A 25,085-nucleotide genomic window follows, 5' to 3' on the forward strand; every position below is an offset into this window, starting at 1 on the left:
TGTTTGTTTTTCCATTTTTCTTTCTTTCCGTCCCTATTTACGTCAACATGAATCACACTTAATAGGGGTCCTCGAATGGATTCTCACTGGTTTGGGGGGTCCGACACAACGGGAAGTTTCGGGAACGCTGCCCTAACATGCACTGAACTCTGAAAGTCAACTGCAGTAGAGGAAGTACGTAGGCGATGCCTTTCATGCCACAAAATCGCTACCGTCCTTGACCTGGAAATTTGCAATTGAGCCACCAAGAAATTTAACCAATATCTTGCCCACTAATAATACGTACCAACAACGTTATGATCAAGAACAACTTCAGGCACGAGGGAAGTAATGAACGAAAAGAAAACTGCACAAAAAGAAAAAAAAAAAAAAATCAAGAAGGGCGTGTGAAGCAGGTGTTAACTGTGCATCCGCAGTATTTCGAGATGCTGTAGGCGTAAATGTTGCAGTGTTAAACGCAGAAACGTGTGGCGTTTCAGAAGGCACACCCTGTACGATTTGTTGCAGAAAGGCAATATGTGTGACCGTTATTCACTCGCGTACCTCTAGCAATGATCACTTGGGCATGGCAAACTCGTGCAAATGTCTAGCCAGGAATAGATGCAGAGTTGATGTTGCAGACGTTTTATTTGTACCTGCACGTTGATACAATAAGTTAAAAGAATGCCGAACCTCTACACCTTTGACTAGGCCGTATGTGCTGGCTGCATAACTGCATCATATTCACCTTCCCGTACAAAAGGACCAACAGAGGTCACACGACTGGCTTACAATTTCACGCAATGTTCCCACGTGTACTGAGTAAAATTGATCGATGGCCTGTTTCTAGCACGATACAAAACGGTCTCACGAAAGCTCTGTACAAAAGTCATTGAAAAGCACGACACACATTAGCACTCTGACTTGCTGAAAAGTGGATTGCCTGCATCTAAGGTGTGGGTGTCCAATGCATGCAGAGCAGAGGACACCTGCAGGCTGAAGTCCATCAACCGGTGACACGTATCACGTAGGTCTTGATCCGGGCGTGTCACCACCACAAACCCGTTGTGGTGCTGACATAGTTGGCGGCAGTACGCGCCGAGCACCGCTTCTAAGTCGTCGTCTTCAGCGAGAGGGGCTCCTGTAATGTGTATTACGCATTTCACTGCAAGTTGTACTGGGAGCAACGCAACACTCTCTGGCATAGGCACAGTGAGCACAAGTTGATAACCGGGCACATTGTGGGTATTAACTTTCAGGTAACTCGAACCAACAGCAGTCTGAGCAGCGAGTCTGCCATGTCGGCACCACAAACTACTAGAGGGTGCGGCACTCAAGTGTGCCACATTTCCGTCACTTCATTAGAAAAGAAGGTAAGGTCCAACACGCCTGAAATTTTGCACAGTGAGAGCCATTTTCCTAAAGTTTTTTTTAGCATTCCTCGCGGACGTCGTCTGTTCACGCACACAGGAGATAAAAATTGTTCGAACTTTAGACCACATGCATTTTCTATGGCTTATTCCCGGTTACTTTGGGGACACTTCGTCGGTGAACCGCGTTTCACAACGAGTTTCGTCACATCACACACAGGTGGCGCAAGGCTCCAAGCAAAACCGAAACTCTTTGAGCAAGCCTTGCGCCACCTGTGTGTGATGTGGCCAAACTCGTTGTGAAACGCGGTTCGCCGACGAAGTGCCCCCAAAATAACCGGGAATAGGCAATAGAAAATGCATGGGATCAAAAGTTCGAACAATTTTTATCTCCCGTGTGCGCAAACAGACGACGTCCTCAAGGAATGCTAAAAAAACTTCAGGAAAATGGCTCTCACTGTGCAAAATGTCAGGCGAGTTGGACTTTGTCTCCTTTTCTTATGAGGTGACGGAAATGTGGCACACTTGAGTGCCGCACCCTGTAAATTATAGCGACCATGTCGTACAGACCCCTTCCCGGCGCCGCGTTTGGTGGCTAGCGGTGGCGCTACTCGTCAGCCCGGTTATTGCTTCCTCAATTTCTACAGTACTCTGTACTTCAGCTTACTTTAGTATTTTTGTACAAGCGGTGTATGTCCCACGAGGGTTGCTTCTTTCTAAAGTTGATTATCGTCATCATCCTACGCGTTTTTGTAGGAACTGTTGCTGTCGTCTGCTACGGTAGTCGTACGTCCGCTTCTGTGTGTTCAAAATTCAAATTTCCATTGTCCAACCATGATGCAGATCTCACGGGCCGATGAGTAGCGCTTCTAGTGGATCGTGCGGACGGGCTCCACAATGGGTTTACCGATTATGACATGGTCGCTATAATCTAGAAGGTCGTGGTCGGCACACAACACAAAATAGCAAAGGAAGTAAAGCTGCGGCAAAGTAGATAAAACAGTGCTGCACTCGGTAGTGTCACTGTGTTACGCTAATGCATGAAAACCTTTTCCCCCGATACTTCCGCGACATCAACTGTTTCAACGAACACTTAGTGAATAAGTAGATAACATATCATCGAAGTCAAGAAAATGACCAGCAAATTTAATCCATCCAAGACACGCAAAGCCATCATACAACTCAGATAGTTGTGCCACTTCAACCGTGTTGACATTTTTACCTGGTAGAACAGAGCGGTGAGCATGCAGGTGTCGCGCTGCCTCTGCCCAGTGGCGTCCTTGAAGAAGTGCAGCTAGAACGGCTTCTGCTTCCAGGGGCCCCATAGCTCCTACAGCTGCAGGGGTAGGAGAGAGGCGTTCGCTCTCTGTGTCCTCCACGGAGCGCAGGATCTCCGCACGCACCGTCCCCACTTCTTCGGACAGGTCCAACACGTGAGCCTGGACCGAACTCACAGAGAGATGTTCCAACAGCTTGCGGAACCCATCCAGGAGTAGGAGGGCCTGGGTGTTTTGGAACGTTATTTCATTACGGTTTGCTCCCTAAACAAAATATAGTGTCGGGCTCAGTATCGTTCGTCCTTGCATGCAGAGAATTTTTCACTATACAAAGTGTAAAGGGAGTGCCAATTATTCGAGGCTTCAGTTCTTCAATGTCTTTATGAAGCAACCATCGCTGCTGAGCGTCTGTACGGGTTGTATGGTTATCGGCAGCGAACTCCACAGTTTGGGCTCAGAAAACGGCACTTATGCCCAGTATGTTACAATTTGACAGAAACATCTACAACGATTATATAATTATGACCACCTACAAATGCACACGTTTGTAGCGGCGGAGGTCAAATGCAAAGAGGCTGTAAGAGCACTGCAGTTTGTGGGGCAATGCAGTACGGACATTTCCAGACCACGGACTTACGGATTACGGACCAGAGCATTTCCCCATAGCAGTTACTTACATATCGGTACAATGTGTCTGTCATATTAACTTACTTTATGCAAGTGCCAAAACTCTCGTTACCTGGAAGTGAAGGCGGTGCAAGGCCCGACAGAGGTCCAGCTTCTGCTCTTCCACCAGGTCTCCCGATATGGAATCTCCCAGTGCCTCTAGCTTCGCTGCGGACCGGACGGCATCTAGAGCCTCCGACACGTGCTCTCTTTTCTCCAGGAATGTCTCCCAATGCTCCTGCTGCTCAAGCACAAGGCAGCGCAGGCTCTCTCCAACTGACATCACCTGGGGGTCTATGAACACGAAAGGAAGCTCCGTCGTCAACGAGTCCAGCGCTGTAACGAACAGAGATCCGACACGACGCATTGAATCTGTGCCAGATATCATTTGGCAGGCATCACGCGTCATCCGCGCCACTTTGCGAAACGCCTCTCGAAGCAGACGCCCCAGCGATGGATACACGCTGGCAGCAGACGATTCATCTGGGCTGGACGACAGCACTCGTCGGACGATGCTCCGCCAGACATCTTCCGCATCGTCGAGCAGCGGTGCTGCAAGCGGGGAGAAGCTGGGTGATGTATTGCTGAGCGTGAGGTCTCCGTCGCTGACAAAGCTCTGCGACGACCCGGGACTGCCCGGAGGACGGCTCTTGAGAGCTGGGAAGCCTTCCGACGGTGAAACACTGCCGGCTTCGTCGTCTGATGACTCTTCTCTGCGTGGAGTGGTGCTACGGGTTGCGAGGCTGGTATCAGCACCAGGAGCTTCAAAGTTAGAAGGTGATCGTCGTCGGACTCCCCAGTTGAAGTTATCGATGCTTTCACCCTCTTGGCTTTCTAGCTCATACTCCAGGAAGTCAAAGTCCTTGAAGACACCGAACTGCGGGTCACTGTGCGTGCCGTCTTCTAACTTGCTGTCCGCAGAAGCGTCGTTGTTTGCGGCAGAAACTTCCTCTGTGCTGCTACACATGGATGACTGTATGTCACTCGTCTGACTGAAGATAACCGAGGGGCTCTTGGGCAGTCCGACACGCTGTCCGCAAGCTGTGAGGAGGCTGACCAGATGTTCCCGCGTCCGTCCTTGGGACAGCCAGGGTCTGCGCCATCCTCCCAGCGATCCGTTGTCACTAAAAGAGTGGTTGTGAGATAGACTTCTTCTCGGCGATGCGGAATTCTTGCTGTCGCCAACTCCGACGATAGGAGTCACGGAAAAGTCGAACGTGAATTCCATTGTACGGCCAGGAAGCTCTCGTTTTGCTTCAGATTCCGCAAAGGAACTGCTGGACGCAATACTGACACAGTCGGCCGAAGCGGTGGACAGCGTGGATGGAACGTTAGATGGTGGAGCAGCAAGTGTTGATGAGCGTGTCACCACGTGCTTGAGGATTTTCAGGGCATCTTTCCACTGGGTCCCTTCTACATGACGGGAAATAGACCTGAGCAGGTCTGCATTGATGGCTTGTGCAGCTCCGTGGATGTCTATGTAGAGGAGGGCACAGTAGAGAACGCAAAGCGTGTGCTGCGTTAATGCTGGTGACCCTTTCTCAACCATCTCCACCAAGAAAGAAAGGAGGTTAACAAAGACCGGAGAGTACGCATCGTACAAGTATTTCACCACACATTTTGTCCACTGAGAATTCTCTTTGCTGAAGGAACGCCGGCTATACAGGGTCATGACAGTGGCCAAGTTCTCTAGTTTGGGGGACCGTTCCATGCATACGTGCGCCACAGACTCGGCAACACGCGTACACAAGGGAGTTGGTTCATCATAGTTCAACAGAAGATAGGGCAGAAGTGCCATTACGTGAAACGGAAACCCAAGCGTCTCGCTGGGGTCAACAACGCCAACTTCGAGATGCTGCGTCAGCAACGAGAGGACGGTAATTGTCTGGTCAAAGGCTGCTGGGCAGGAGCATCCTTTCAGAAGGAGGGCGTGCACACCAGGAAAATTTGACCACTTCATCTGATGCTGAATATTTTCCGCCTTCTCTAGAAAGTCTGTCTGATCCAATGGCTGCTTTGTCAGAACACGCTCGAGGAGCCGCAGAGCCAGAAGGAACTCGTACTCATAATCTGAGTCCAACAGTGACACTGAGATCCAGAAGAACTGTGCCAGAAGAGCAGTTTTGTCTTCTTGCACAAACTGTTCATCTGCCATTTTGAGCGACAGAGCGCTGCGCGAGCGTCCCAAACTGTTGCCATGCAGTTTCGTGTCGGTCTGCAGGTCTTTAGCATCGGGGCTTTCTGGTGCTTTGCGACCAGGGTACGATACTGAATAGGATGTGCTACGAACGTGGCAAGTAGCAGGGCACGACATGCGGCTTCCCGCAATGTTTGGAGCGGACTGGAAGATCTCGCGCATCAGATCGCTTATCTTAATCGCAGGATCAAGCGTGTCAACGGCTTCTTCAAGAGTAAGCATCAGTTCAGTTACATAGCCTTGCATGTCTTCTCCCTGCTCAGCAACAGTTTCAACGAGGCGTGATAAGATATCAACTAGCATACGTGTAGTTATCGGAACCTTGAGCGCTCGAAAGACTTGCAACGAGCGGCCCGCATAGTGCCGAGACGAACAGGAGAGGGCGAGCTGCAGTGAGACTTGGGCCCAACGCTCTTGAATATGAGCCAATGGCATGGACTCTTTAAAAACAAACAGCACATGCTGAAGGAAGGTCGTCAGCTGTTCCACACTCTTGACCGACCACACCTTAGCCGTGATGTCTTCAAAGGCCCACAGGGGGCAATCCTTCTTGGAGGCTAGGAAATCTACCAGACACATGACAACGTCTTCCATCGACTGCGTCTCGTCGTGAGGCTCAGCTTCGTTACCTGCGAGTTTTACTCGTACCGAGACCATCGTGTCTGTTCCAGGAACCAGCCTGGTAGATGCAGTCAGGGCCACCTTCTGAGGTTCGGTGAAGTCATACTTCATGCGAGTCAGCGAGTGTGCTGGGAGCCCATAGCCGAGCTGTTGCGTGTGGTTGTTCAATAGTATACGAGACATGGTGAAGTGGTCGTTGTGTTGTGCAACGACGAGGAGGAGACTAAGCAGCAGCTTCTTGCAGTGCTCATGCACAAGGGGCCTGGCGTGATCGAGTCCCAGGAAGATTACGTGTAGCAGGAGGGGGACATGAGGGGACCACTCTACCTGGACACCACTCACCACAACGTCAGTGAGCAGCATGATGGCAAGGTTGCAGCGGTGGAAGCTTGCCACAGGCTGCGAGCTGTCCGGAAGAAACTCTGACAGTGGAGCATAGAAGCCACCGTACTCTGGCATGGGCAATGGGTGTGGCTGAGGCGTATCAGGCTTTGCTTCCTCACGAAGAAGCGCAAAGTTGTCCCTGCCGTCATCGCTCCATTCGGCTCGAGACATGCCACTCGAATTGCTCCGCAAAGATCCTTTTCCATTGCTCCTGTCATCTGAGCTGTCTTCGGTGCTGCGGCGTTTGGTGTGGAGAGTGCCCTTCTCGGGGATGTCTACTTGTAGCCCGTTACTAGAGCGACCATCTTCCGAATGACTACTGCTCTTGCGAGCACTTGTCAGCCGGAAGAATGGCGGGGTCTCTGTTCTCTCAATGGTGAAGTTTAGAGTCTCTACCATCTGAACCTCGGCCATTATTTCATCCACCAGCCTCTCTGGCCTAGCTCTTGCCATGTAGATGACAACCCTTTTTGTGAACGGGAGAAGTTCATTAGGAGCCAGTCCCATGACGATGAACAAGTAACGAATTATCACTTTCAGGTTGTTAGGCCAACAGCTACACAATGAGGCCCAAAGGTCCTCAATCTCCTTTGGATGCTCATCACCAAACTTGGCGGTAATATAAAACAGGTTGTTAAGCACCATTTCTGTTGCTTCCGCCGATCCCCATCCTTCCTTCCGCTCCAGTGTTCCAGCACAGTGCTCCTGGCCAAAGTGCTGCATCATGCCGAAATGAGAGACAAGGTGTGGATCAACGAGCTCCATGTTGTACAACCATGGCAGGAGGCACTGAAGAAGGTTCTGACGTGCCGACGACCGAGCCGTCTGGAAACGGTTGGTGATTTCAGAGAACATGGGCATGGTAAGTTCTGGATGAACTCTAGCCATTTGCCTTGAGAGCTGAATCTGAGATCCGGGATAGCCATTGATTATTAGTCCCTCGGTTAGTTTCTTGGCATCTTGGTCCATGGCTAAGGTGGAATGAAAGAAACGGTGGTCCAGGATATGAAGAAGCTGCAAGGCTGTCTGATGGATTTCAGCCCTTGGACACCCAGCATTGAGCAGCGCCACATTTATGATGGCCATGTAGTGATCGCACGGGTATTCCCGCACGCTAAACACAGTGGCAAGGGCATTGAAACAGCCATCAGCAACGCGAACGTCGCCAGTGTAGCAGCGGTCAACAAGCCAGTCAAGAAGTGCCCCAGCATCCTGGTTGAAATCGAGCAGTAGCACAACCGTTTCTTGAGCTAGGCTGTAAAGCTGCTGTGAAGCTAACAAACTGTCGAGCCACTGATACACAACACTCTCTTCATTGAGACCTGGTGGGTCCATGCAGGGACCACAGCAAAGCACAGATGACATCGCCTGCAGTGCAGACAGTTCCAGTTCTGTTAGGGACTCAGCTGGCCGCTTCTCTGTGACGCCGAAAGGCACACCCATATTTCCACTCCACGATGCAAAAAGATAGAAAAGGTTACGTCGGAGGTCGTGCCCCAAGAGCTGGGTCTGACATTCCAGGGAGAAGCTCTTGATCAGCTTGTGAATGAAGTTGCAAAAATGGAGTTTGATTTCTTGGACTATTTCTGGAACATCTTTCTCATTTTCTCCTTCCAGAAAGAGCCTTGCACCATCAATGTACTCCACAAAGGTGGTGTTGAGCGAAGACGCGTCTCTGTCTAGAATACTCGAGCTGACGCCAAAGGTGCCCAATTCAGCAATGGCTTCCATTACTTTAGTCAGCTGTAGTCTGAGGATGTCCCGACGTCTCCTACGGCGAACGTTTTCTTGCTTCCTGTCAATTGCTTCACGGATGTATCCCACCAGCTCTTCCATGAGGTCCTTGAGGGCCATGCTGTTGACATGCGACAGTCCCAGGGCTGCTGCACCCCTCATGTCTGCCTGCTCGCTCCTCAAAAGGGGCACAATCTGCTTGAACAAGTTGGAAGCACTTATTCCACTATTACTTATTCCGGTGTAGCGATACTCGCCCCGGTCCGAAGGCAGTGTCTCGGGGGACGAACTGAAGCTCAGGTCGGGCGATAAGTAACGCACAGTGATGTTGCTGTTAGAGGGAGCTACACGGCAAGCGTACAGTAGATAGTTACGCCACAAGCTCAGGTACATATCTCGTTCGCTGGGAACTTTCTTTGCGGGGGCAGTCCTCAAGAGGGATGCTCGGTTGTCGTTCACAGGGTTGAGCTCGATGACGCTAAAGAGAGACGTGATACGAGCAGTAACTATTGGCCAGGACAGTGTGACTGCCGTGGGGCAGTGTTTGAGGACATGTTCTTGATGTATAAAACCCATCATGCTGGCGCACCACGCATCCATACGGGACACGTCGTCCGAGCGGTCCATCCTGTATATCTCGCCCTCCTGCGTTCCCGTCGTCCAGGCAGGACTGGACCTCTCTACTAGCCACTGCAAGTCCACCGTCGCCGCAGACAGCACCGCAGATCTTTCCGAGGCTGGCAACAATGGGAGACACTTCTCTACTACGGTGCTGGAACAGGCCTTGTCAATGATGTCCACTACGGGTTCTTCGGTACGTGGTGGCAACAGTATCTTCATGACCGTCTTGGCTTCCTTGAGGATGTGCGCAGCTAATCTGCGTGGTGCAAGTCTGCAGTTGCAGAGCATCACCAGCGCAACACCTTCAACCAAGTGGAGGACGCTGGTCATTTGCTCGATGCGAATTTCCGAAACTTCCCGGGTGACGGCTTGGCTAGAATTCAGGGCGTTCTTCCAGCTGGTGAGGAACTGTAACAGCATGCGCAGAGCATTGTCCAGCAGCTGTGGGAATGTATCGTTGATGTCGCGAAGGACAAATTGCACGAAGCCCTGAATGACGTCCTCCCTCCATTCCGGGAAATCCAGCATCATGTTCTGGAGGGACTGGAAAGCCAGACCACGGAGTTCTTCGTCCACATGCACGGTCAACCTTGACAGCATATCAACGAGGTCCTGACGTCGCATCCCGTCTGGAATCAAACGTGGGACAGCTGCTACACATGTGCGAAACAGATCGATTTTGGGCTTCCTTTCTCCAGTAATTATGTCATTCTGTACTGTAGTCATCATTAGGGGACGTCCAAACTGTACATCTAATGCCTTGAGGATGTCGTCGAAGGCTTTTCGGACGTAGTAGTAGTACTGTGACATTCCGATGCTCTTTGCCGTGTCCTCTGTGAGCACCTTATTGATGAATGTCTTCTTCACTCGGAGTGTATTTCCCGAGGGCAATACACCCACAGCTCTTGGCATTGGAGGGCACCCTTCTTTCTGCTGCAGACTGTCTGCTACAACCAAGAAAGCACGCAGGCCAATGCTCATTCGTTCAGGGGTCAGGATTATCTTAATGGGTCTTCCTACTGACAATAAATCGAACACAATCTCTTTCATCGCAAAATCCAACCTTTCCTGGGCAACAAACTGAATGATCTTGACAAAAATGTTGAGCGGCGTATCCCTCGGGACAACGGCTTTGGAGCCTTTTGGGAAGAGGGAGTTGACGATGCTCTGTAATCTTGTCTGCGTTGCCGTGTTGCTCTCGCACTTGACCCGGATCATGTACACCCAGAGCAGGCGATAAAGAGATTCCAGTGCAACTCTGCACATCTTTGGGTCTCGATGTTTCAGGTGTGACAAGCACATGGCTAGAAAACAATGCCAATTCTGGAGAAAAAATAGTTTCTGACTGACACACAGCAGGCAGGTGACAAGCGGGAAGAGAGCAAGGCTGTGCTTCTTCTTGGTGCAGAGGTCTAGGGTCTGCGAGTAAAGCATTTCAACAAAGTTCTTTAGGCATGGTACATTTACTTCTGTCTTGACAGTTGCTGCCACTGGAACTAAAATTTCGACAAACAGGCCAGCTAGGGCATGTTTGATGTCTTTGTCCTTCACTTCGAGGAAATATGTAGCACATTCTTGCATGAACTGAAACGATGCCTCGAATTCTTCGATGGGTGCCATCTTTACCCTGAAGAATTTCATCCCCATCAAAAGACTGATAATGCTCTGCGTTGTGTGAGGGCTGGGCTCCTTGGCCCGCAGCTCTTTCAATTCTGCCATGAAACATTTTCGCACAGATTGGAAACGCGATTGTGCCAAGACACCCACAACTTCCGCGTACAAGTCGGCTACTATGTTGACGTTCTGTGCATTGGGTCCTGTTTGAGAGCTCTCCCGGAAACGAAAGTGCTTGAAGGCGAGCGTATCGATGTATCCGACGAGGTCTTCGTGGCCCGGATGTAGAGGTAGTTGCTTGAGCACTTCGATGAGAACAAGGCAGAAAACAAATTCGATCGCCAAGTCTCGTCGTTCGTGTAGAGGGTCGCGCTCGACCTTCTGTTCGGCATCCCCTTTTGCTCTTGAGTCGGCCCGCGACCTTTGAAACTCGGGGTTTTCCACCGTTTGACGTTCATACCACGCAAATAGTGTTCGCAACAAAGACGGGAGGCAGTGTTCGGCTACTGAACCTAATGCACTTAGCAGTTGATCAAACACGATGTCTTCACCCCGTTGCAGTGACTTGGAAACGGGCCTTTCGAGGGGCTCCGCTAGGACAGCGCTGATCTTTTTCTCTGCCTGAACCGTGAATTCAGCGAAGAGAACACGCAGGACAAACTCTCCTGGTTTGACGTCTGTGTCAAACTGGATTCCAGAGGGAAATGGCTGTCGCTCTTTGCGCGCTCCCCAAGGAAGCAAGGAAGTTGGCTGATTTGAGACACCCGTGGACACTGGCCAGCTTTTCGTGTCACAGATAGCGTTGCTTTGTTTGGCCATTGCTCTAGAGCTTGTAGTTCTTCAATTTACGTCTCATCTACGACACTGATCACAAAAGTCTTCACATCGTACGCTATCTCTAATAACATAGCCCAAGCCATCGCAGAAATTGCCAAGCATTCGTCCACTAAGCATCACGTCTGTTCACTCTTCGCGCCACGGTACAGAAACGTAATTCCTACGCAGCGCAAGAAATACCTCAAAAATAAGTTTTTTGTGTTTCTGAATCTCACGTATATCGATACAGACGATATAATCCTCCGTTTAGGAAGTGTACACATAAAATATATGTCACTTTTATTATAAGAGGATGGACACTTTACGGCCTTTGTCTCACATAACTTTAGATAGGTGTGTATATAGTCAGCGTCAACGTTTGCAACGCCACTAGCCCCATCTGTAAACAAAGATCACCGGCACCACACATCATAAGAGAAAGACATTGCTCCATATGGGAATTGACATTTCATGTTCGGTCAGTTTGCGTTTGCTCCAGTGAAGGCAAAGTGTTCGCAAGCATGATCGCGGGTGATGTCGCTAGTGTCGGTAAACGTCAGTAACAAACAAGCTTCAAGCACTTCAAGTTCAAGCTTTATCGTGTGTTTATCATTTGTGTTTTGCACGGACACTCGTAATATGTTTGCTTATCAAGCCGTGTGTGACATTCTTTCTCACGATCGAGTCTGGACCCCTGATATCCTAATTATTTGTGTAGTTAACGTCGTATCACTAATGTTGCCAAGAATAATCATGAAGTGTGCGCGATAGCCGACAGGCAATCGCCTTCTGAATCATGCCCACGCCTGAAAAATTGTTCGTTGTAAACCGGCATCGCTGTTCTCAGGACGGCAGTACTTCGTGGAAACCCTTCTCGATCAACGCCTCTCAGCACCGCTCGCGCAACTCATCCGCACCTCCCGAGGATGACTACCGCACGTCGCGGATACCAGTCCAGAACATTGTGTTACGTTTGATGCATCGTGAAACATACGCAGCTCGTCAGAATGTCTCCCCTTTTCACGTGTCACGTCGACTGCATCAAAACATTTGTCCCAACTTCACTGTCGTCAACGTTGAGAAGCCGCCCTGCTTCCTCAGGAAATTCTCGCCTGACGGGCGTCATTTCGTGGCCTTTTCTTCCGATCAAACTTCGATTGAAATCTATCAATATTGTGGACCGAGCGCTGCAGCTCACCTGATACGAAACCTGCCGGGAGACCAACATACTGTGTGCAACGCAGCGCATGTTCGCAGTGTCATTTTCGGGGAGTTCCTGCGGCTAAAGCACATCGTTAACGTTGCGGGAAATGGGGGAGAACAGTTGAACCGCGAGTGCAGTTTGTTTGCAGATGACGGGAAGCACGTAATTGTTGGATCCGCCATGTATGTGCCCGATGATCCGCACCCTCTGTTTTGGGACATGCACAGAAACAATGAAAGTGTTTCCCCTAACCCGCGGTCACCGCTCGAGGACTACACGTTGCACCTGGTCGACATGACAACGGGCATGCTGAGGGACAAGCGTACCTTCAAGACAGACAAGATCTTTCTCTCGCACAATCAGGGTCTCTACCTATACAGGGACACGCTGGCTGTACTTTCTGTGCAACATCAAACAGTTCACATTTTCAAGGTACAAAACACAGTTCGACTCATATTCGACTCAGGCCTCGTATTGTACTTCCCAGGTTCCCATGTGGCATTCATGGCATGTGTTACAGGGAATAGCACACAAACATCACATAGGAAAACCACAAAAACATACCCAGCAAGCATATGTATGACGTACGTCTAAAATATAACCAGACTGGTGCTAAAAAATTCCTTAGCATCTGAACTATGCATAGATCGAGAAGTTACCCGTCAAAAAGAACTTGTTACGAGTTAAGTTACTGTTTGAAAAATGTAACTGAGTTAATAACGAAGTTCTTCTGCCTGAAATGGAACTTGCAGTTACGGAGTTACTTTAAAAAAGGAACCAGTTACTTCTGAGTTACATCGGACACCAAATAGCACTGCACAGGTGCAGCACGCGTGAGCAGTTGAGTTAGACTTTGAGTTGCCTGCGGAGGAGTGCAATACGATTAGATTGTTTTCATTTATGTCCAACTATTCGAACGCTTGGCATCTTACTCCCTGTGAGCGCACAATGGTACAGCTTCATTTCAATGGCAGCGTTTTCTTGTTCTTACTTCCTGAATAGAATATTGTCATTGATTGAATATCACGTTTTATGGCACAAGATGCCATGAAAGACCCGGAGAGAAGGCACGAAAATATGCGGACGTGAGGGAAAAGCGAATTAAAAGTAACTTGGAACTTAGCTTAAGTTACTTTGGCAAAGTTACCTGAAAAAAGAAACGAGTTCCTCTGAAAGTTACCACGGTGCAAAAGTACTGAGCTAAGTTACAAGTTACCAAAAAAGGAACTTAGTTACAGTAACGAGCTACTTGTAATGAGTTACCTTGAACTCTGGAACTATGTCGTTTTGAAGCAGTTCCCTTGAGAAGCCACATGCTGCAGGAGATGTTGTTCCTCCTTTGGAGCATCATACATATGGTTGAAATAATTATCTATACTTATTACTATATACTTACATACTTCAAACATATGTAATTAATGCATTGTGGTGTTATACAAGAGATAAGGTACTGTAAACACATTTTTATTTGCAATCCATTAATTTTCGTGAAATTTGTGATCACTAAAGAATCGCGAAAATTTGCACTCACTAATAAAGAGGCATAGGATGGAACAGATACACTCTGTCAGCTAAGTTGTCACAGAACAACAAAAAATCGCGAAATTAAACACACGCGAATAACTTTGGAAACGGCTCAATGAATGGTTCGTGATGTTGACAGTAAGCGTGGAGGGCTTTTCAAACGAATGTGACGGAAACGAAATCACTTGTGATCATCAGCATCACATGGGGAAGACAGTAAAAAGACAGGAAGTTAGGGTGGTGGAAGCAGAACAATTTTTTTAGCAAGTGTCATGGCAAATATACAGGGTGTCCCATCTAGCTGTGAACATATTTTTTAAAATATATATAACACTTTTTCCAAGATGAAATCAATTGCAATACTACAGCATATGCTGAAGGGCACTCCCTAGGAGGGCATTAGCGAAGTTCAAAGGCAATGTCTTAATTAACTTTTTAATTATAAAATCTACGATGTTGTCCCAATGAGAACATCTGTTCCTTTCGGTCACCTGATATCGTAGCCGTTTTCAGAACAAAAATCCGTTCGATAGATCGCCCGCAAAAAATTAGTGAAGGAACGCCATTTTTTCTTTATTTTGTTCATTGCGCATCTTCGCAGACGCGTATTTCCTTCATCCCCAACGTGAGAGGGGAAAGGAGTACAGTGCCGCCTCATGCGTCGAACATGAGCTTTCACTTGCGGAAACTAAACAAAAACAAATGTATCGGGTGACTCTATCGGAACTGGGTTGCATTTTCTGTTTCCTTTTAATCTTTTTCCAGGACGCGAGAGGCAATAGCGTGGTCTTTCTCCCTCTCACATTGGGGGTGATGAAAGACGCGTCTTCTAAGAAGCGCAATGAACAAAATAAAGAAAAAAATGGCCTTCCTTCACGAATTTTTTTCGGGCGATCTATCGAACGGATTTTTGTTCTGAAAACGGCTACGATATCAGGGGACCGAAAGGAACAGATGTTCTCTTTGGGACAACTTTGTAGCTTTTATAATTAAAACGTTAATTAATGAAAGTTAATTAAGACATTGCCTTTAGACTTTGGTAATGCCCTCCTAGGTAGTGCCCTTCAGCATATGCTATAGTGCAATTGATTTCATCTTGGGAAAGGTGTTATATATATTTTTAAAAGATATGTTCACAGTTAGCTGGGACACCCTGTATGGTCCATGTTTTTTTTTTTTTGTGTGTGTGTGTATGTGTTTTCATGTGCTGCCCTCAGTTGAATGAGTGCTTGAAATGTGTGTTGTGCGACTTGCATTTATATTGCGGACCCAAATGTCTATGTTCCAGGTAACTCGAGAAGGCACATTTGTCAACGTTCGTACGGTGGGACGTTTCTGCTACGAGGACGACGAGTTGCTCGTGTCATCTGCCATGCTGGGTTCCTCCCAACCTTACCGTGAACCCACCATAAACTCCCTCAAGCATCGTTTGCTCGTTTACTTGTACAGACGAGCCGAGGGTGATCCCACAGCGCAACGCCGTTTTTATCAGCACTTTGACCAACTCTGTGACCTACGGTTGTGGAAGATGCAGCTTCTGGATGAGAACCACCTTCTTCTGAAATATGCCAGCGAGGACGTCGTTCTCTTCAGACTCTCCGATCCCAATTCTCAGCCTTCCTTTTTTGTCGTCTACAACATTCAAAGTACCCAGGTGTTAGCAGTCTACGAGAACACCTCGGAGGAGCTCCTGGCGCTCTTCGAGGACTTCAGCGACCTGCTACGCAATGCTGCGCTGCATTCGGAGCTTACATGTTCCCCATCGAACAACGTTCATGCAAGACTTGTTCAGCAAAGGTAAAGCTTTGCTTTAAGCGCACTTTGTTGCTTCGTAGCGTAGATAGTAAAACAGTGTACATGGACAGTATGCAGGTCTTCAACTTGAGGTGGGAGCATGGTTCAATGCATGGAAGCGTGTAATTACGGTAACTTTCACTATCAAGTTAGAAAACATCCTGCTAGAAAAAAACAAAAGGGGGGGGGGGGGGGTGCCTACGTGCTGCACATACCTCCCTCTCACACATGTACTTCCTGTGGATGTAAAACTTGTCAACATTGCTCAACCCATGTGCCCTTGACATCACCCACAATACCCTTAGGCACAAACTCTCATAAGCACCCTACCTCATCCTACCTTGGAACTAATGGCAATAACTATTCTGAGGCTAGAACATACAAACTACCAAACACAACACAAGCCTTGAGGTGCCTAGGAACATGAAAGATCAAAATATGGCAGTCCTCTAAAAAGCCTGACCGCAACGTTAATCGAACGTGCACTTATCGATTACCGGCCAAGTGTGACAGTCACGCTAATGCGCTGATCAAGCGCTCGTAATCAGTTAGCACACTTGACCAGTAATCATGAGGTTCGGGTACGATTCTCACTGCTGTCTCACTTTTTCGACGACTACCATATTTCCATTCTTGAAACCTAACCTAGGGAAACCTACGACTAACAGTGTGGTGCTACAAGGATGATTAGACATGACTTGATTCGCAGGAAACGACTTGTCACATCCAGGAAAGTAAAACCTAAATATACAAGTGTCCTTGTTATATCTATTGTTATATCTATGCTGAGTATTTCTATGTCAATATCAGGTTCAAACAGACAATCGTGAACGCGCGCTACGGGGGTCAGACGGAAGCGGTCAAACGACTTCTTGCACAGCTGCCCATCAGCTCTCAATCATACAGCAACAGTCCTTACCTTGACCTGTCCCTGTTCAGCTACGACGACAAGTGGGTGTCAGTATTGGAGCGCCCTAAGGCGTGCGGGGACTATCCCATCAGGTAATTGCAAACTGTACCATGTATACCTACCTGTTCGGGGCAGGTATGGAATGGCGCTCCAGAGTAGCTGCACAAATTTTACGGTGCAGCTTCTGGCTTTGTTTCTGTAGTCATTTTATTTGAAATAAATAAACAAGAACGGAGCACCGATAAGGGTTTTAATAACGAGCTGTCGTGCAGAGTCGTCTGCACTTCATCGGGTGGAAAGTTACTGTTACAACACCAGGTACGTACCCGATATACAGAAAGAAATAAGTAGAGCTGCATGAATAGCAAAACTTCCATTGCGAATAGTTTACGAATATTTCAGTTACACTGCGAATCAAATCCGAATGATTTCTTCAGATGGCAAATCGAATTCGAATAATCAGAAAAGGCCCACTTAGAATAATTTCGGATACTGACCTCATGTTGAAATATTTTTGGTGGTGTGCTCATTCGACGGTGTTCTGCTCCAAACATGTGAGCCTTTTCAACCAGCGTAACATATCGTGAGAGAAGGGTACCTCTGTGTTGTGTATGGTAGACTGCATTTGGGATTAATTGCATTGTGAGCTAGTCAACATGATACATGCAGCCTGCTTTGTGTGCATCTCCTCATTTCTGTGTTTACATTGTGAATTTCCCATCCTTTTTTTAAGAAGCTGCACATATTTCCGTCTGTTACTGAACATAACTCTCAAAGTCGGTAGTACATTTACTAGAGTATAGTGTTGACCATGAGCTCACAAAATTTGTAGACAGAATATTGTAAACAGTGTAAAGCGGGCTTCACCTAACGCTCGAGAGTAATGAGGTGAAGCCGAGTTGCAGAATGGAGTTGCACACCAAAAAAACAATGGCAGTAACGTGAGGTGGGCTTCACCTAACTCTTCTATGTAATGAGGCGAAGTTCACTTGCAGAATGGCGATAACGATACTTCGCTTCAGTACTATTCGAAAAATATTCGAAAATTTCGAATCCTGAAAATAGGTTGTGAATAGCATTCGTATATCATCAGATGTTCGTTTCACGTTCGAAATTGTGAATATTTGCACAGCTCTAGAAATAAGCCGAAGCTCATACCTGATAAACCTGATGTTGTAACAGTCAGTTTTCATCTGATGAAATGCAAACTCTGTACTATGTATGCCATTATGTTATTAAATGATTGGGTTCTGTTGTTGTTCATTTATTTAAGGATTAACTTTCTGATCTTGACTCATCTGTAAGCTTTTACCCACCTTACTGCAGTAACCTAATCATTGTACTTCCAGATTCTATGCCAGGGACTCGGGCCTGTTAAGATTCAAGATCTATGCCGGTGTGCAGGGACGCAATCCTCCTCCTGCAGCAAGAAGGCTTGTCGCATTTACGTTTCATCCGTACGATCCCTTCGCCATTAGCGTCCAACGCACCAATGCTGAATATGTCGTTAACTTTCATCTTTACAAGTCCGGCTCCTGACAGGTGGGGCCGAAATAGAGTTGGATTATCCGCATGCAAAGAAATCGCTGTTACAAGTTTTGATACAATTGAGATATTTGCCAGAACAAACTTTTTCTGCAATTCCAATGAACCCATTAAATAAACTTAAGGATTATATTGTTCCACTTTTCCTGGGTTCACAAGTTTTTCACACACTCACAGTGGATGCCTGTACAGAGCATCCATTGAGTATTGAGCATGTATTGATGTACACACACTGCACACACCATAAAAGAAACATGGACATACACATAGATCGAGAAGTTACCCGTAAAAAAGAACTCGTTACGAGTTAAGCTACCGTGTGAAAAATGTAACTAAGTTAATAACAAAGTTCTTCAGCCAGAAATGTAACTCGCAGTTACGGAGTTACTTAAAAAAAGAACGAGTTACTTCCAAGTTACTTCTTCGAATTTACTACTTCGAACACAAAATAGCACTACACAAGTGTAGTGCGCATGAGCAGTTGAGTTAGACCTTGAGTGGTCTGCGGAGGAGTGCAACATGCTTAGATCGTTTTCGTTTATGTCCAACAATTCTAACGCTTTGCATCTTACTCCCTGTGGGCGCACAATGGTTCAGCTTCATTTCAATGGCAGCAGTTCTTACTGCCTGAATAGAATATACTGTCATTGATTGAATATCACGTTTTATGTCATAAAATGCCATGAAAGAACCAGAGAGAAAGCAAGAAAATATGTGGACATGAGTGAAAAGCGAATTAAAAGTAACTTGGAACTTAGCTTAAGTTACTTTGGCAAAGTTACCCGAAAAAGGAGCGAGTTCCTCTGAAAGATGGCCACGGCGCAAACGTACCGAGTTAAGTTACTAGTTACCAAAACAAAAGAACTTAGTTACAGTAACGAGTTACCTCGAACTCTGGATATACATGCATGCCCAATGTGCCAGCAAATAGCCACATGTTTTGTGTGCATCAGACAGGCTTTGGTAGTGTTCTTATGTTGGCAGATTCATTTCAGACATGACTGCTTAGGCTGACCTACACCAACACCACCTCGACAGCCTGCTTACTCGTCGACGTGACGTAACAAATAATAGTCGGCCAATCAGGATCGTGTATTTAACGGCGGCAGCCAATCACGAACAAGCTCTCAGTGGTCGTAGCCATGGAGATGAACCACCGTCGTCTGCGAGCAGTAATGGAATGTTCCCGCGTACTAAACGTATCTTTCTCATGACTGATTTTCTGGAAAGCGTGTTGCACGTTTCGTCTACAGATTCAGGTGTACAGGTTCCTAGGTACTAGGTGCAATAATTTCTGAGTTCTCGAACTCGCAGAACGGCAAATCACAGTAGCAGACGAATTCTGACGTAGCGAAGGAGGGAGAGGAGGCAATAAGCAGGCCTTCTGTATGTAGGTGGCATTGCCTACACCCAATGGCGGCCTCAGGAAGGGAAGGGGGCCACAGGGTTCGTGCTTTGGGATTGTGTTCTCCGAAGGGCAAAGGTGAACAGTCAAAAGCATGGCCGAAACTCAATGCTACTCGACACATAATCAAGCAAGTACTGCGCCTCCATAGAAAGAAACGAGCAGTGCTGAACTCTGCCCATCATGACCGTTCTGAACACAGATTGCAGAATCCAATTTCCAACTGACTTAAAAATGCATACTCCATGCAATGATTTTGACATTTATCTCAGGAGTGAGAGATGAGCCCATTGTTGTAAACTATGTCATGTCAGTAAAGCATCAGTTTGACATCACTATCTCACCTACCTTCTGCCTATTCTTCCTTGTTTTAGCATAAATGCAGTAAGTACGTAATTTGTTTCGACTAGATGGTGCACCATTTACTTCAAAGCCATGTGTGTGCCAGTAGAGAAAGCCATTTCGTTGTACAGTTAAATTAGGAATTTTCTTGATGACCTAATTTTTGCAACTTTTGTGGTCATAATTTTTCCATTATAGTAAAATGCTGCAAAATATTGGAATAAAAATCATGGAAATATTAGAATTAGCAATGATGACAGAAAAGTGCCCTCATTGGGATTTGCAACAAAGTCTAACTGAACCGCTCACTGTAACTTATTAGTTATTACAGCACTCTTACTAATTGTAGTATTTTAGAACACATCTAGCACATACCACAGCATACTGAACAGTTCAACGTCGACTCCACGCATTCTGAAATTTTGTTCTTCATTGTCCAACTACAGAGAAGATGTGCCACAAAATTCAGGTCCTGCGAAATATTCCTCAAACTATTCTGCCAATTATAAAGACCATGAAACTAGCAACTTCTCCATGGGACATTGTGTTTTGGGGCCCGACCCAGAGCCACCCATTTTTAGCCCAAAATTTGCATCATAATCACTTTGGGTAAGGCCCCCAAAATCCTGAAAAGTAAAAAAAAAAAACTTGCCAAGGTACAAATTTGGTCACCCATATGGCACTGCATGACGTTGAAAACAGTAGCACTGCAGCTCACCAATTTCTACCCTCCTATTAAAGAAAATAAAAATAAATAAAACCCGAAAAAACACAGGGCCCTACTACAGTATGGGAAGAGCCTCAGGATGCAACCCACTGAGATTTTGGACAGAGACTGTCATTTTTCTGGGCACCGTCGTCGTCATTGTATGTAAACGATATCATGGGTATTATAGGCCAACAACATGTGTAGATGAGAAGAACCAACAAGCTTTTACAACCATGCACTCTTTGCATTCATTCACCAGCCCCACTTCCACACCCCAACTAAGTGCCTTAATGATGCAAGTTTTTCACCTCAGCCATAGAAGCATAGTTTTTTTCCCCCCATGCTGCTGATGCTGTTGACCTATCACATCCATGATCCCTTGAACACGTCCTCCCTAACCCTCTAAATACCATGCCAATGATGAGGATGGTGCCCAGAACAACAACAGTCTCTGTTCAAAATATCGGCGACTGTCATCCTGAGACATTTCGATTAACGTTTCCTCACCTGATTTTCTACCTTTCTATTCATACAGTACAGTATTTCACCTTCCTCAACTTTTAAACTTATTGATCATCACATATCTCACGTGAGTATATGGTAGACAAACACACAAGCTAAAGCGAAACATTAACAACGCAAATAAGGAATCCCTAATGCAGTTCATCGTTGATGAGAGAAACATTTTATTACACGCTTGATATGAAATAGAACCTCACAGGCATCCGAAATTGAAAAATACTGAGAGCAGAAAAAGTATGTGGACACACAGGAGGATGCACACACAGAAAGGCTGAGTCACAGTATCTGCAGGTCATTTTAAAGAGCATCTCTGTGTAACACTGTCAATTTTATTGATCTGTGGTCTTCGTTAAACATGAAGTTACAGTAATGCGGCGACAGATATTTCTCGAGGCAATTACGACAAAAACACGAGAAAAAAGGAGATGCTGTCACGTTGAAACTGAGTATGCTCATTATTCTATTGCTCGAAGTTAAAGAGTACGCCATCCACTACAGAGAAAACACCGGAAATAGATCTCTCGAAGCATAGGACGGTGGAAACGTAACTATAGGTACGAGGATATACGTGTACGATTTGTCGCTTATTGCCGCAAGTAAAGCACACTTATTGCCAACCCCCTTTGTTTACATCATCTGGGCTGCAGACATACTGTGCTGAACTCATTTCTTTTAGTGCTATTACACTGTTTGTTCTTCTTTCTTTAGAATTTATTGCATAGTCTTGAAGAAGACTACCGTATCTATGGTTCATCAAGCAGCCGAAATACTTTCGTAGCACAGTTCAATAGTTCTAGCGGGCACCTAAAAGGCAAGCCACTCGTCGGCAAGTTTATTTGGAGGGGCACACAAGGTGCTGAAGATGGGCAGGCAGGAAGTCTGTTGTATCACACGTCTGTTCAACAGCAGCTCGAATTCCTAGCATTCCTCTGTATAAGTACAACGTGCCTTCCTATAGGTGACACTTGCAATAGGGTTCGACACCTGTCACAGGGACCTTTAAGGCGATTGAAGCGTTCCTAGACTATGATGCCTTTATATATATTTATATTTCTCTTTTTGGAATGTTGGCATTGTCGCAATGCCGAACAGATTGTATCAGTAATGCGCAACTCTTAATAGTAGCACCATTGCCTTAGCTGAGAGTTTCACAACCACACTTAGTAACAGCCACATGCACTATGCTACACTTGCCATGGCACCAGGAAATACTGACAGTAATATCCTACTTTTTATTTTACGAAAACCCGACGGCACGCGCATCCACTGCCACGGTAAATATGTCGGTGCCACCTCACCGTACCACAGTCAACAATAATTTAAGACACATTACATCTTCAACATTCCAGACTAGTTCTCCATTTCATTATCCTGCGCAGCTAGCTGTGCGATACACCTGCATAAATAAACTGCAATTGCTTTCTCCATTCTGAATGATGAAAATGGTAATGATGACAAAAAAAGGATGGAAAACAGGACGAACCACCCAAAAGTATCTGCAGCATTTGAGACTGTGCAATCATTTCTTAACTTATGGAAAATATGTACATTCAAAGTGTTCCACACAAAGGACTCTTGAGCTACCAAGGACTGTTCTGCCCCGGCTGAGGGAAAACTCAGGGCAATTCCATGACTATGTGCCAACTGAGGATGTGACGGTCTTCAACTTAAAGCTGGGAGAGGCGGTTGAAAACAGCCGCTGCGGTTGCCCACCTGTAAGAAGTAAAAAATGAGGGCAGTGCAAGATGATGGGAGATGATGATCCCTCCTTGGAACGGTTGTATCTCAATCATTCTGAAAAATGATCCTGCAAGATCACTTTCATAACATAGAGCAAGAAGACAATAATACTATGTCAGGGGGTTTGAACAGATTTGGAACAGACCACTGTATAGTGCTGGACAGACTTTTATGGAACACTGGATCGCTTTTGTTCGCCACCTCGGTGACACTGTGGCAACGGATGGAAGCGGGCACGTGCACCCATTCGCAGGGTCGGATCAGTTGAAACCCCTGGGACCCTTGACGATGACATCCATGGGATGATAGTGACATGAACTTCAAAGTTATTTATTTGACACTCTCCGTGTTCCTTAAGCATTTGTCCAGCACTATGATCAACAGTGGCACGACAGAAGGAGAGCAGGGGAATCATGTGACACTGTGGTTCTGCTTTCAGTTTTATCTGTCAATGTCAGGGGCACAACCTACTACATTATAATGACCATGTCATAATCGGCAACCCCTATGAGGAGCCGGTCCGCACGATCCGCTAGGGGCGCTGCTCACCGGCCCGCGAGATCTACTACATCATGATTGGACAACGGAAATTTGAATTTTGAACGTGCAGAAGCGGACATACAACTACCGTAGCAGACGACACCAACCGCTCCTATGAAGGTGCCTAGAACGATGATGATGATAATCAACTTTAGAAAGAAGCATCTTCCGGGGGACATTCACCGCTTGTACAAAAATACTGAGGTAAGCTGAAGTACAAAGTATTGTAGAAATTGAGGAAGCAATAACTGGATCGATGAATAGCGCCACCACTAGCATCCAAACGCGGCGCTGGGAATGGGTGCCTATGACATGGTCGTTATAATCTAGTAGCTCGTGGTCAGGGGTCAAATTTAAAAAAACCATCATCGTAACAGTGGCTTCACTTCAAAAGTAGGATTCCTAAACTAAACATAGAAAAACAAAGAAAAAAAATAGAAGAAAGAAAAATAGAATGAAAATAGAAGACGATAATAAGCATTTGTAGGAGAAGTTATCTTCTTATGTACTCGCTATATGGCTGCATTGTTCCCTGTTGTCATGCTTGTTGGCATGTAATTTCCTCTCTGAACAAACTGCACAATCTCCAGATGTTTACAATGTAGGTCCATCACAAACTCCCAAGATTTTGCAAGGCACATGCAAGGTTCTTGTGTAGTGTGTCCTTCATATCCATGCAAATGGATAATACCAGACACTTGAGGGACATGCGGCAAGTTTCTCTACTGTCACTGCCGATTTGCACCTTCTCTCTCTCACTCACTCACTCACACACACTCACTCACTCACTCACACACACTCACTCACACACACTCACTCACACACACTCACTCACTCACACACACACTCACTCACTCACACACACTCACTCACTCACACACACACACAGTTAGAGAGAGAGAGAGAGAGAGACAGACAGACAGACAGACAGACAGAAAAAACGAGTGTCTGCAAAGTATGCACCACCTGATCTCTACCTGTGCCTGACAACGCAAACTAACTTCCCTTCCCAGGACTTCTCACCTGGTCATTATGGCAGAGGTACCACAACCTCGACGTAGTTGACGGGAAAGAGTCCCGTACGTCCTTCCACCGACCCTTCGAACCAGTTGTCATCAACTCGACGCACCAGTTGCACCAGGTCACCCTCGTGAAAGCCCAGCTCCCCAGGATTTTCTGGTTCAAAGTCGTACAAGGCTCGGCAGCATGGACCCCGGGGACCCCGTGTTGATGGCGAGCGCACCGGGGATGGCAAGGGTGAAGCTGTTGATGTTATAATACCACTTCAACCAAGTGAACCTGTGCACCACCTCCTTATCATACACACGTACATGCAGCTGGAACCATAGAACCGACACTACACGGCTTGGCTCATGACAGATGTTCTTACTTCTGTATTTGAGAATCAACCCTTTATTTTTGCTTTCCTTTCAATAGTTATTCACTTCCTCAAGTAAGTGAAGATATTTGAGTTTCAGTGTTCCTTATATGAAGATGTAAGTATAGGTGTAATCAGGTATATAAAGTGACCTCAGACGTGTCAAGCTAAATGCTGGACTTGTGTATTAAAA

General features: G+C 46.5%; 3 protein-coding genes across 4 annotated transcripts in view; 1 reads left to right on the forward strand and 2 right to left on the reverse strand.

Annotated features, from left to right (window-relative positions):
• Nucleotides 1-608: 608 nt before the first annotated feature.
• LOC135388748 (protein furry-like) lies at nt 609-11,418 on the reverse strand. Its single transcript, XM_064618514.1, has 3 exons — nt 3,366-11,418; nt 2,572-2,851; nt 609-1,120 (listed from the first exon to the last, which is right to left on the reverse strand). The coding sequence occupies exons 1-3, from the start codon at nt 11,280-11,282 to the stop codon at nt 891-893; spliced, it is 8,427 nt and encodes a 2,808-aa protein (XP_064474584.1). The 5' UTR covers nt 11,283-11,418; the 3' UTR covers nt 609-890.
• A 253-nt stretch (nt 11,419-11,671) lies between these two features.
• On the forward strand, nt 11,672-18,396 carry LOC135388750 (DET1 homolog). The gene is made up of 4 exons (XM_064618515.1): nt 11,672-12,915; nt 15,296-15,804; nt 16,612-16,803; nt 18,061-18,396. Exons 1-4 carry the CDS (start codon nt 12,076-12,078, stop codon nt 18,248-18,250), a joined length of 1,731 nt encoding a protein of 576 aa, XP_064474585.1. The 5' UTR covers nt 11,672-12,075; the 3' UTR covers nt 18,251-18,396.
• Nucleotides 18,397-21,378: 2,982 nt separating this feature from the next.
• LOC135388751 (endophilin-A-like) overlaps nt 21,379-25,085 on the reverse strand; it is a 32,643-nt gene continuing 28,936 nt past the window's right edge. For both annotated transcript variants that reach the window (XM_064618517.1, XM_064618516.1), the window contains exons 12-13: nt 24,538-24,777; nt 21,379-22,947 (exon numbers count right to left, since the gene is read on the reverse strand). In XM_064618517.1, the coding sequence (XP_064474587.1) occupies nt 24,545-24,777 (233 nt within the window). In that variant the 3' untranslated portion in view covers nt 21,379-22,947; nt 24,538-24,544. The remainder of the gene's footprint in view (nt 22,948-24,537; nt 24,778-25,085) is intronic.

Source organism: Ornithodoros turicata, chromosome 3 (genome assembly GCF_037126465.1).
Source record: "Ornithodoros turicata isolate Travis chromosome 3, ASM3712646v1, whole genome shotgun sequence".
In the NCBI taxonomy this organism is placed as follows: domain Eukaryota; kingdom Metazoa; phylum Arthropoda; class Arachnida; order Ixodida; family Argasidae; genus Ornithodoros; species Ornithodoros turicata.